Source organism: Pyxicephalus adspersus, chromosome 10, assembly GCF_032062135.1.
Source record: "Pyxicephalus adspersus chromosome 10, UCB_Pads_2.0, whole genome shotgun sequence".
Lineage (NCBI taxonomy): Eukaryota > Metazoa > Chordata > Amphibia > Anura > Pyxicephalidae > Pyxicephalus > Pyxicephalus adspersus.
Window position 1 is genome coordinate 11118339 of NC_092867.1, and position 13792 is coordinate 11132130.

At 35.6% G+C, this 13792-nt stretch overlaps 1 protein-coding gene across 3 annotated transcripts in view; it reads right to left on the reverse strand.

Annotated features, from left to right (window-relative positions):
• LOXL4 (lysyl oxidase like 4) overlaps positions 1–13694 on the reverse strand; it is an 80270-nt gene extending 66576 nt beyond the window's left edge. For 2 of the 3 annotated variants that reach the window (XM_072423115.1, XM_072423117.1), the window contains exons 1-3: positions 13408–13694; positions 6730–6951; positions 2150–2472 (exon numbers count right to left, since the gene is read on the reverse strand). In XM_072423115.1, the coding sequence (XP_072279216.1) occupies positions 2150–2432 (283 nt within the window). In that variant the 5' untranslated portion in view covers positions 2433–2472; positions 6730–6951; positions 13408–13694. Of the gene's footprint in view, positions 1–2149; positions 2473–6729; positions 7082–13407 lie in introns of those variants that run through there. The other variant, XM_072423116.1, reaches the window with a different exon arrangement.
• Positions 13695–13792: the final 98 nt, after the last annotated feature.

Below are 13792 nucleotides of genomic sequence, written 5' to 3' on the forward strand. Positions count from 1 at the left end.
CCAAAAAAGAATATACGCACATATACAACATATACAACATATGATTACTAATGGAAAAATTAGCACTGATTTTTCATCTGATTACAAATGGAAAAATTACCACTCCTCTTAGCCGTCACATAGCACTACAACACAATTATGACATAAACTCCATCAGGTTCCTAGCTTTGGAAGATAATTCATTGGACACCGGAGGAGGGAACTTGGATAAATGGCTGTTACAAGCTGAGATTAGATGGATTTTCCAACTAAAAGCCAATTATTTCCCTGGATTGAACGACTTTAGTTTTATATCCTTTCTTTGGACAATAGGGTATAATACTAGGGAAAGGGCATTGTCATCTTTGGCAATCTTTGTCGTTTTATTTGGTGTCTTTGGTGTGTGTGTTTTGTGTTTTTTTGTTGTTCAATATGTTAATCGTTCAATGTTGTTGGTGTGTTAAATGGGAATGTGATGTTACAACTGTAACTATGTCTCCTATTATAAGATACTTTTTAAACTATGATAAATAGAAAGAAAGGAGAAGGGACAGTACTGAATCTCCCTTTTCAAGTGGATACACTTCTGGCAGGGACTTGCAGGAGAATCACGACGCCACATGGTGTCTTTATGTCTCCCCTTCAGCCCAATACATCAGGCTGAAAGATCAGGTGACTACACCCTGTTACATATAAATTTGTAAATTATGAATATGAATTTGTAAACTTTGACTGGTACAGTTGATGTCCATCTGAGGAGTACATTGTTAACTTCATTGGTATATACTAGCACACTGTACTGTCATATAACGGCATGCAATGTAATTAAATGATGACATTGTTAATAGAATGTCTGAATAAATCATACTGTATTGTTAATATAAATGCTGTGAAAGCTGTACTGTAGCTGTTCATCATAAATGTTGTATAAACTGTTATATATGGTTAGGATAAATGATAAATAGACACTTTATATCTCCAAAATAAAACAAATGCAATATCTCCAAGATAAAATGAATGCAATAATTGGAAACCAACCATGAGGCTACTATATATTGTCACCTGTCAGCTATAATATTGCAAGCATCTTAGGATGCTTACAATATTATAGCTATATATAGCCTTTCTGGGGCTATGTGGTCAATATCCCTTCCCCTGTTTATGGCTCATTTGGAACTGCAAGAAACTGCAAAATAAATGCCCCTTAGAACAATTTTGATGTGAGTGAGTATGTATTGAAGGCTCATCAGCAAGTATTCTGTGCAGAGATGAACCACAGGATGTTTTCTTCCCTGGTCATTCCAGTTTTCATTGAAGCACAAGCTCAGGCAGTTGCCTGGAATACACTCCACACACAGACCGGATCTTAGGCTCCCTGTATGTGACGTCACAGGTCGGCGCCGACGTGTAGCATAACATGATATTATACTTGAGGGGCAGTTGCAATTTATAAGCAAACCATGATATTTTAAATCTAAGACACTGAATAATATATGTGCAGATTCCCAGGGTTATTGACTCCCTGGATTGATTGAGAGGATCTAGGTCCTAATTGGATAGCCCTTGTTGGAATGAGCATAATTATGTTGATCATTGAATGAGGATTGGGAAGGCGTCTGGACTGGCTCTCGATCGGTGGGCTGTGGCTCTTGCCATCCCCCTATGCTTGCCTCGGCTGTAGTTGTATCCCTGAAGAAGTGGACTTTTGTCTGCAAAACGCATTGGATAAGGAAAAATCTCAGCATATGTATCATGCAAATATGATATGTTCTTAGTTTTATGGACAATTTTAATGGAAATATTTTGTAATTAAGTGTTGAAGATTTTATGGAAAATAACTGTCATGAAAATCCCAAAATCCTCAATCCATGTTCAGAGTGGTCTGTAATTTTTACATGTCCACAACAGCAGATATGTTATAATTAGCAAATATTCCCCAATATGGCTAAGCCATCACATATGTATTTTTGAAAGCTTACATTATGAAATTTCCCTGTTGTACTTGACAACTTAATAACCATCAAATTTAAAATGATAGAAAACTTACTGTTTTCACTGATTATGAAAAAAAATACATTAAATATTTGTAGGTAACCTACATTTTGATGCTAGAACAAGAATAAAGTCATACAGCAGTGACAATAACACCAAAAATATTAATTTATGTTACCTTCCCCTTGTCCATATTTTGCACTGTGCGCCCAGTTCATTGCCATCTCAAAACCCAGTTGCCTGCAGACTATGTTTGCCACTACCAGGTTGAAGTCATCATCACATACTGTGCCCCACTGACCATTATACAGAACCTCTAGACGACCTTCATTAGGTACTCTTGATCCAGCCAAACGTAGCTGGATTTGAGGTGCTCCTGCCTGGAGTTGTTGCCAGCATACGTCTATTAGACATGATAGTGATCCAATAAATAAATAAACAGCACGTTGGCATACTTTCATGACTTCGTCTCACAGTGATAAGTTGGTGTCTTAATTATACCTAACAAAAAAAAAAAAAAGGAAATAAACAATGAATGTGATGGCATACTGGCAAAAGAAAAGCAGTACATATACCTGTAGTTTAAAGTTGTTTTAGGATAGAAATATTGTCAAATGGATTTTGGAGCAAAACAAAAAATTTTGACTACTCTTAATTGTTACTCAGGAGCAAACATGTAAATAAATATAAAACTGGTCATGCAAAGCCTCCTAGGAGAATACTGTAGAGTGTCTATTATGTCTTACATTCTTTGGACTTAAACAATGCCATTTTCATAAAAGTGGGAACAGGTTTTGTTTTCTGGGAATCAGGCTTCTAAAAGTAAAGAATAGAGGTACTGTAGCACCCTATAAAATGGCAGATTCGTCATTCACTTAAATAGAGTACATTGACACTTCCCCTCCTTTAAAAAGTGGTGAACATCTGAAAAAACAGCAAACAGGATGTTTTAAAAACACTACTGATTTATTTTTAAAGTGGCAAAAGCAATCTAGATGGCAGTGGTCAGGTTGGTTAAAAGATTTATCAAAAAAACAACACAACTTTTCTGACAGACTGTCTTTTCACTCTTAATAAAGACAACCTCCCTAATTCTTAATTTTACTGCATGCATTATAAAATAGCATACTATGAGGCATACTACGTTATGCCATTAAGGGATAGCTCTGCAGGAAGATCCACATGGTTTGTACCACTGGAAAAATAGTGATTTTACTTTCTTACTTTTGTTAGAGCTTTTACATCTCAGGAAACATCCTAGCAGGCTTTATTAAAAGTTACTGCCTGAAGCACTTTGCCATTGGCAACAGAAATGCTTCACATGGGATATGGCACATCAGTAGAAATTGCAGTAGTAAATGTTTAAAGTCTATTATATTTCATATATGAGGGAATTTGTCAGAAAGTAAGAACAAACATCTCTATTTGTTCTAATGTCTATTGTCTTAGAAGCAGAAAGGTCACTAAATAAAGCATTACTAAGGATTTTCCTTCACAATCTAAAGCCCAACAATGGATGATGAATGTAAGGAGTCCTAAATGACTCTGGAGGTCTGCCCCAGAGGAAATGTGAATGGTGATTAAGGGGTTAAGGAACAGTAATGAAGGTATTTTGTACTCACAAGCATAGCAGTGATGAAGATAAAGTTGTAGTGGTTTTAGAAGGACAAAAAAACCTGACACAGCTCGTGTGGAACATGTATTTAATATGTGGTTGGCTTGACAGCTAATCATAAGCCTACTAACTGTAATTTACCTGTAAGCCAATACAAACTTCAAGTAACATGATGTGCAAAATAAAGAAAAAACATTCTGTCAATAGCATTAAAACAGCCGTTTTAGTTTTTCTGATTCCCCAAGGGCATTGTTTGTCCTGCTGGTAGATCTATTACTTTTTCAATCCCTTTAACAAACAAATTGTCATTAAAAAAGTGGCAGAAGGATCAGGACACATTTTAAATACATATAGGAATTCTTACATGCATCAAGTCATTTTCATTGTTTAAATCTTTATATAGCAGTTTGCTATATTGGCTTTACGATATCAGATATATAGTAACCCTTACATTTAAAAGGATATGCACCATGTAGAATAGCAGTCTTTCTCCAAAAAGTCTACAAAATTGTGGTACCAGTCATAAGAGTTAAAATAATGCACACAAATTGTATGTCTTGCCAGTCATAAGAGTTAAAATAAACTCACAGCACCAATTGAAGTGGTTAGCGCATTTACCTTTATTTTGCTAATTCTGTGCAGCATGCATAAGTGAACAGAGCAAATTAAAGTCACCCAATCACTTTTACAAGGTAAGGAAGATGCACCCTTCTCTTGCTTCCAATACTATGGCTTAGTTTATGCCAGTTTTAAAACTCCTGTATTAATGCTAGTGTCAGACTACATCAAAGACTTTAAGAGTCTGTTTTTCATGTTCCTGCATTTGAACTACCTTGCATTGTGTTAGGTTTTTTTTTTTTTTAAATGATAAAAATGTAAACACTGTTTAAAGGCAAACTATAGAGATACAAAGTAACATTGTTTTGTATGTACTAGGTTTTTATGAATCTTCAGATCAAAAGGATCAATCTGCATATAATGTTAGTTAGAAGCAACCAAAAAAAAATCTTTTTTTGTTAATAAAATTTGATCCCAAACAAACAGGTGCATTTTGGCCCTAATACTGAGATTATGTAAATATGTGCAGGTCCTTTGCTAAGAAACATAGAGCTGAGCCTGTGATCAAAGGGGCAAGGCACCAACATTAGAAAATCCTTTCCTGCAAGAATTAAAGAAAATCTTTCATGCAAGTGTTTTTTTGATGCCCTACTGAGTGAAAAAGTTGGAAACAAACCTGCTTGCATGGTTCTGGGGTATCCCTGTCTCATGCATGGATTACAACTGCAAAGTGTATCCCCTCTTACAATATATATATATATATTTCCCCCCTATATGTACATGATGCTGCCTTTTTGTTTAAAGGGATATTTGTTGTGTTTTCATTGTATTTGGTTTTCCTAGAAGGCTTAAAGGTGGTGCTGATCCTAGTGTGTTAGTTAGCTCTTGCTCTTAATAATTCAGGAACTATATTCTTAGTCATAAAATGAAAAAGTTTTATCAACCCAAAAAAGTGTGATAAACAATGTTTAGTGTACCATTTGTTAAATTTCAGTCTTCCACAGGCTAAACTGTGTCCTAATTAAAGTTTGTATAAAAAAATTAATCTTCATAGCATGGATGCTATCAACATTGTCAAATTCTACCTTTCTGAATCTGCAAGAATATTAGATGTGTCTAAAATACAGTGTGACAAATCCACACATAAAAGGGTCTTACAGAACAAATGCAGAAAGGCATCAAATTAGATGTCTAAAGACCAGTAGCTCCAAAAAGCTTTTGTGAAGGAAAAGGTCAGAGACAGGACAGCAGATTGAGGACAAGATGTATGAATAGATGGGTTCTTTCAGACTTAAGTCAACAATACATTATTATGGGAAGATTAGCTTCCTGAGAGAAAGTAAAACATGAAGAAGGTAAAGACACAGTAGGAAACTGTAAAGCAGAGCATACATTTTCAGATTTTTTTTTTTCAACAAGTATTAGTCCTAAAGGGATACTCTATGAGCTTAAATGTAAGAAGCACTACACAGACTGTTTGAAGCTTCTGACTTAAGGCAAAGTGACTTGACCTTATTACAGCACAATAATAATCGGAATGTGGACACAAAAAAGTAATTTTAAATCTTCTTCAAGAAATTATTGATCACTAGTAATATAATTGGATAATTCTGTATCTAAAGTTAAAATATTAATTGGTTTTGGATGAAATATGGAATAATTAGTATCCCTGATCAAATATGTAAGAAAAAAATCTTTCTAAAATAAATAGGGATCTTTTATTGGATATTTGTCACCAAGACAGGCATCCCCAATGGGGGATTTCCCCATGTCTCCTGTTTTGGAGAATGTAATATAAGATTTCTTCACAAGCATTTAATCACAAGCATTAGGCAAAAACAACAAAACCCTTCCCTATGTAGTAAGTAGGGTGGGTAATCCCATATGATAGCCCCTAGTTTGTATAACAAACCCCTAGTTTGTATAACAATCAGGGTAAATGAGGAAAGAAAACAGCTGGGGATTTAAATCTGGCTAAGTATTTTATATGTGGTTATTCAAAATCTGCACAGTAGTCATAAACAAAAGAGTAATAAAGATAACAAAGCAACTGCCTAAATTTAGCATAGGCGTATATTAGTACAATATATCTGGATCCTGAGTTCTGATGCATTTCGCCGGTTTAGGCTTCCTCGGGGGATTTGAGAAGGGCCAGTAATAGCACTAAAAAAAGCAAACGTGCAGAAACATTAATTACCAATCAAACGAATCAGCTGCATAGGCAGTTGCTCTAGGTCTAGCATTGACCTAAGAACTCTATCTTTAGTGGTCAAAAAGGGACATTATCTAAATATTTATCCTTGTACCGCCTACCAGGTGGACCACCTTTGTTATCTTTATCACGCTTTTGTTAATGACTACTGTGCACATTTTGAATAACCACATATAAAATATTTAGCGAAATTTAAATCCCCTGCCATTTTCTTTCCTCATTTATCCTGTTTGTTATACGAATTAGGAGTTTGGCCACCATATGTGATTACCCACCCTATTTACATATTTTAAACCCTTCCTTACTCTATATATAGGAGAGAATTGAGACACCATACTGTATAGGTAGTTAGATATAAATAAAAAACACCTACCTGCTCAATCTTTTTTCAGTTATTCCTTTTTGCAGTGTTTTTACCAAAGTGTAAAAAGACAATAGATGATCAGTGTTTCTTAAAAATGCCTATGATTCTTGGTTTGAAAACATACTACATTTACTGAAATAAAATTTACCAACAAACAAAACCCAACTGTTCCGATATGATGAGGAAAAAGCGAAACACAGAAGTCTACAACACACTGGATAGACACAGGCCCTGTAACAAAGATAACAAGATGTTTATGTATGCATGAAATAAATATCTTCACAAGTAAAAATCTAAAATAGATCAGTGAATAACTAAGCTATTTAACAGTACATATATTTTAGCATTTTTTACACCACCATTTTCAATTCAGTGTCTCTTTACAATGAAAATTAATAATCATCCTTCCCTTAAGGAGCCAACATTCCTAACAGATACATACATTAGAGCCAGCATGGCCAATTACCATACCAGTTTTTTGGGGGGGAGGATACTCATAAAACACATCAAGAACAAAATACATGTACATATAGCTAGATTGGAATGGGACACAGGGCCATTGAACCCATCATAGCCAATCAGTTTTCTTTTTTCATTTCACATGACCACTGTGGAATTTCATTTCTACAAGGAAATACAGTTACTTGATGCTAAATAACACCCAACCTTTCCTATTTTTCCTATGACATTAGGAAACTAGATGACATGCCAACATTTGCCTGTGGAAAACATCCACAGAAAAGCTGCAATTAGGAAAATGGAAAACTGCATCCACTATTTATTCTAAGTCTCCACAAGCTTTAGGAATTCTAAATGGAATGTTTACTTATTACACATGATGAGCTTTCTAGGAAAAGAATAAGTGAAATGAAAGGACACACTATTGTGCGGAGTACAAGGTTTTAATTCTTAGCATTTCTGTAACTATATACAACTAAACAGCCAGTAAATTACAGGTCAAAGATTTTTAAAAAATGATATGCATATAGTAAGAGAGGTGTTTAAGTTAAATGACTTTGTCAGAACCAAAAATCATAAAATCTAAGATGGGTTTAATTGGGAAGAAAAGTATTTGCTGTGCCAACCTGCCGCTGGTCCAAAAATGCTTAAAATCCCACCAATAATTACTTCATAAAGCCCAGAAGATAAGAATTGAAACATTCAACTTGCATTCACAATGCCCAATTAGAGCTTTTATGAACATTTTGCTAATAGATAGCATTTAATGTGTAATAATACTTATTACACATTAAATGCTTATATATATATTACTTATATTTGTGGATGCAGGGGGGAAATATTAGAGCTCCACTCAGGTATTACTGCTGTTGGGGGATCTACTGGGGAGATTACTTTACTTCTGGGCTTCTAAAAGTAAGTTGTTCCTAGTAGTTTTGGTCAAATAGCTCAGTGTTCGATTTGACGGATATTCAATCGAATAGCCAGATATTTTTCGGGTGATCGAACGCTGAATTCGAACACCAATAAAGTCTATGGGGAGGGGGGGGATTCAGGTTAATATTCAGGACTGTGTAAAACTGCAAGAGGAATCAGGGCTGTCAGCTCCGCTCCCTTGATTGCTCTTGCAGCCCTAGCGTAACTGTAGTATGTGTTTATTGGATAGAGAATCTCTATCCAAGAACACATATGAAACACCGTAATGTGACCGCAAGTTCCCACGCTCCCCTGGCTGTACTTATCAGCCTGGTGACCGTGGGAACTGAACTCCAGTTGAACTCTCAATAGAGAAACTCCATTGAGAGTTCATTTGCAGTCACAGCTGACTGGAAGCACTAGTGTATGTCCAAATCAACTGTGAACGCCGTTCCCATGGTCACTGGGCTGTACTTAATGATAAGTACAGCCCGGTGACCATGGGAACTGAACTCAGATGAAAGTGATTGGCTAAGGAAAGGTGAACCCTGATGACAGCTAAAGCGCCATCAGAATTTTCCTTTCCTCAGCCAACACAGAGCACTAGAGGTGAACGAATGGGGAGACTTCTCCTCATTTAACCTCTAGTGCCCGGGGATCCCACACAGACAGGAGGATTCCCACGGCTGTGCAGCCCTGGCAATCATCCTGCCATTGTGGGATAACCTGTAAAAAAATAAAAGTTAGTTACACAAATCACACACATTCAATAAATTACTTTAACATTAAAGCCTCTTTTTTTTTATTTTACACATTATTAAGGACAACCCAAATTCGAACACCAAGACTAGTCTCTAGGGCAGGAAGAGAGCGGAAATACTTCTAACTGCAACACAGACAGAAGTCTTTTTCTAAGTAGGTGAATGCTAGACACTCTGTCAGCCTGTTATCAGTGACTGTTTGCTTACAATTTTTCCCTTGTTTCTTGTTTGGTAAAGGTTGTACCCAGAACATCATTCAGGTATAGAATAGATTTACTTTAAAAAAAAGTCCCCTCAGTAAACAATTTTGGAACTATATCACCAACCAGAGACCTCTTACAAAGCTTCTATCACACAACTTGGGTGCAGGTCAGTATTGTCACCTCCCACCAAATACCAATCAAGAAAGGATACACCCAGCTTCCACTAAAAAGAGACACTCATCCCAGTGTTCCTTTTTTCTACCTTTTTAACATGGAGAACCCCTTAAAATATGTTCAGGTCTTCAAGGAATTCCTACTATAATTACTATATCCACAGCTCACAGTACATTAGTGTGGTGGTCAGCAGGATGATTGATCATTGTTGGGCGAAAATATTATTAATATCTGTAAAAACTGACCTGAGAGGCACAATTTGCTCTTTGCTCAAGGAATCCCTAAAAACCTTTGAGGGGGGGAGGTGACAGGGGAAACCCTGTTTGAGAAACACTGCTTCAACCTGTTCCTCCTTTATAACGTGCTTCATCTCATACTGGGCAATAATCAAATTCTATCAGTACAGAAATATGAGAACAGTTTCTAATAAACCTCATTTTTTAAATGTTCATTTTCTAGCTAATATGTTGATGCACTGGCTTCAAAACAATTTGTATTTCAAACAGTTTTTTAAAGGGTTTTTTTACAACATATTTGGGGGAAAAATTGAGATACATAACAACAGAAATTTTCTAAACATTTTGAGTCACTGACCTCAAACAAGATTTGAGATTTATAAAGCCCAAATTTTATATCTATACACATGTTCTAGTTTATGGATTCAGGGTTTTAAAGACAAATGTTTAACAGGACAGAGAAACACCTAGCATTTGCAAAAGGTCAGCAATAGCAGCTTACATGTTGTTTTTGTAACGTTGTAAGTTATTAGAGCACTGTATTTGTGCTGCCTGCTGCAATTGGCATGTATTAATGTACTAGTATTTATTGTTGGTATTGATTCTCCCAAACTGGTTTATCAATGAAAATTTAGCTTAACTCAAAAAGGTAGAAGTAAATGACAAAAAGAGCCATGCAATGTCTCTTTTGTAAAAAAAAAAAAAAATATAAAAATAAAAAATCCTTGGATCCTGGGTGGTTTTTGTTTTAGGCTTTACACTGTATAGCGTGTGTGCTGTGTAGTGTAGAGCTGAGCTATGTGTTTGGCAGTGCCAAAGATATTCAGAGAAGTTACATCATTAATGACATAGAAGAGGATTGCTGTCCTTTAGGAAGTCTGCTGTAGAGTTGCCGGCGAAGATGGCAACTTCCACTGATGCGGTCAAATTTGCTCAAGGAAAAAATATATTGTTACCCAAAGCTTCAAGCTTTTAGGTCATTGCTGATCAAAGCAGGAAATAAAGCAGGCATACTGAGGTGGAAAACATAATATGTCAGTTACAAAACATTGTACTTTTGTATTTAATGGGGGACTGCAACCAAACAATTTGTCTTAGTATTGACTACAGTAGAAAAAAGAAAAAATGTCAGGTTTTCACAAAAAAAAATATTTTCTCTTTTTTCCTCCCTTTCTCTAAAAAAATGAGGTTAAAGACTTAGTAGTAAGAGTTAAAATACATGAGGTTTGTAAATGTGGTCACCAGATTAATTAATCAGTTTAAATCTCCCCAAAGGGTAATTAGCCCACAGTAAGAACTAGACACGTGTTCTACATCCTCCCTGCTCTCTCAAAAACTCGAAATACTTTTTTTTAAGAAATATTTTTTCAATTTGTTCACATCTAGTTTTCAAAAAATTGCCAAACTTTCACTGTTTCTTGAAACTATTCCAACATATAAAAAGAATGTAAAGAGCTGCTGTTGTGATTGGCTTATTTCTACCCACCCTAAGAGTCTTACTACATCATGTCAGAACAGATGAGACCATTCCCTTTACCACCATAGGAAGTAATTCAATGCGTCAGTTTCAACAAATCAGCGAAAGAAAAAAAAAAACTTGTTTAAAAAAGTGTCATTTCACTTTAAAAGGTTTTTCTGTTTAAGCTCATCCCCCTCTTGAATCATATAATGTAAGCGATAAAGGGCATATTTATAATGGAGAACAGAGCTGCTGTGTTTTATAAATGTGCAGTTTTTGGTTTCGTTTTATTTTTTTTTATTTTTTTTTTAACACCAGTATGATCATACTGCAGCCATACCAGTTTTTTTTTTTTTTGAATGAGCCATGATTCATGTCCTCCAGGATCAAGTTTATGCATTTACTGTATTAGTGCTTCCTACCACTGCTCATACTATGTTTGAGTTTCAGTAAATGGCCAGCTCAGGCTAAGCGTCAGATCCATTCCAGAAAGCTACCGACTCCCCTCCCTGACCATAATGTGTTCTCTCTTTCCAAGACTTGTAGTGAATTATTACAACTGGTTCACATATCCCTGATCAATGGGCCTGATTTATTAAAGCTCTCGGTGGCTGGAGAAGATACACTGTCATCAGTGACGCTGGGTGATCCAGCAAACTTGGAATGGATTCCTTCAAAGTCATTTGCTTTTTGGTACTTTTTGAATCCTGGACCAGATCCATTCCGGGTTTGCTGGATCACACAGCTTCATTGATGAAAGTGCATTCTCTCCAGCCTTGGAGAGCTTTTATAAATCAGGTGGTGGATAGGACAAAGGATGGCTTTTTTGGCAATTTGTTTAGTGAGAACAAAAATGGTTACATATTCATACAAAGACAAATATTATATACATAAAAATTAGTGTAAAGTGGGCTCACAGAACATCATGTGAGACCACTTATTTCACAGGTCACAGACTTATTTGAAGTTAGTCTTGGTTTACAATGTGTTTTGCATTTACCCCTCCTTTTGCACTTATTGGAACATCTGAAAATCATTTGATCATTTTATAAATTAATGTTCTGGTGGGACATCCCCAAAATGTACCCTCTTTTTTTCAAGGACACCCAGCAATTCCTTAATTCTACCTTAAGACATCCCTCTCTTTTCCTCTCTCAGGCACTTTCTTGATAAACGACTATAACCAACTTGAGTCTCAGTATCTCCTGAGGAATAAATAATGCGAAACGAGACAAACTTTCATCACTTCGACTAAGATAGTCTGTGACCTGTGAAATACGTTTTCTCATGTGATGTTCCGTGAGCCCACATTACACAAATTTTTATGTAAATAATATTTGTCTTTGTATGAATATGTTACCATTTTTGTTCTCACTAAACAAACTCCCAATAAAGCCATCTTTTGTCACCTTCCCTCTTATTACCAAAATGATAGGCTTGGCAGATAGACATTACTATTTTCACAACCTTGATTTCCCTTTTGTGGCATACTCTTTTTACTTTAATAATTCAGGCCCTATGAGTAATGGAATCCTGTCCTATTTATTACTACATTCATAGTATTTGTTATTTCTGGTAAACAATACATACACTACAATGTTATATTTCTAACACTTACACTTTATGCCTACTTTGGCCTAAATAATCCTAAAGTATTTAACAACAGACTGCAAGCAAAGCTACATATAATGTTAAAGATTTTGCAAAGCCAAAAACATGTTTTCATTTTGGATAGAGTATGAAAAGGTTGTAACCCTTATCAGTAACTTTTTTTGCTGCCCGTCTCATAAGGGAGATTTTTCTTAACTTCCTCTCTTATAGACATAGCAGGAAACAGGAAGCTATTTCTTTTAAAACAAGAACATTCATCATTGGAAGATTGTTACCTTAGCCCCTATAACCCTCAAAAATTGTTACTAGCAACATTGTTACAAAATATATTTACATATTTTATGTGGAGAAACTACTTTTAAAATATAAAAAGCAACTTGTGCATGAATGAGCTTTATTTGGTATTCTCTGTCTATTCCAATCATCCCTTTCTCCCTCTGAATTTTTTTTTTCTGTACATGTAACTAAAGAAACAGTTATCTAAAATCTGAAAGTAATATGAAAAGACTCAATGCTTTTATCAACACTTTGTTCCCAATATTTTTGTCTAGAATAAGCACACAGGTCAGTTTATATCACTTATCAAAATCTTTCCATCTTTCTTTATCATTGTTAAATGTAATTCAAAATCTGCAACATTTTTCTAATTTGGTGGCAGCAAGGCTGCCATCAATTTACCAGCACAAATTCTTTCATCCTTGCAACAAGAACACCAAATATTTGTTTTCTACAAGGGTCACATATTTATTTATCATATAAAACACATAAACATGATACATATATTTGTGTGTAGCAAGTTTTAATACAATATTTAGGAAGCCGATAAAATATTCAATAAATCTAAAAAAGTAATAAAAGTGTTAACTCACCAGAAAGTGGTTAAAAGCAGCTGGGTAGCTGAGTAAAATTCTTGATGTAAGCCAAAATTCCAGCCTCGTTCCCTCTTCCTCAAATATACACTCTTACAGGCTGGGATGACTGGCTGGCTTTGACAGGGATGTTTGTTCCTACAGGCAGAGTGAAGCCTTCTGTGTGCCCTCCCACTTAATTCAAGGTAGACGGTCAGACCTTCCACAGAAAGGTATTCCACAGCCTCTCGTTGCCCCCTCAAGGCTTAACACCCTGTGACAAATATATTCCACAGGCAAAGGAACCGAGAAACTGCAGCACTTTTATTCGCCTAAGTTACAGTTTTCAATGGTCCTTTGCTTCTTCAAGTCTTTTATTGTATATAGGATAAAGTACTCTGAATAA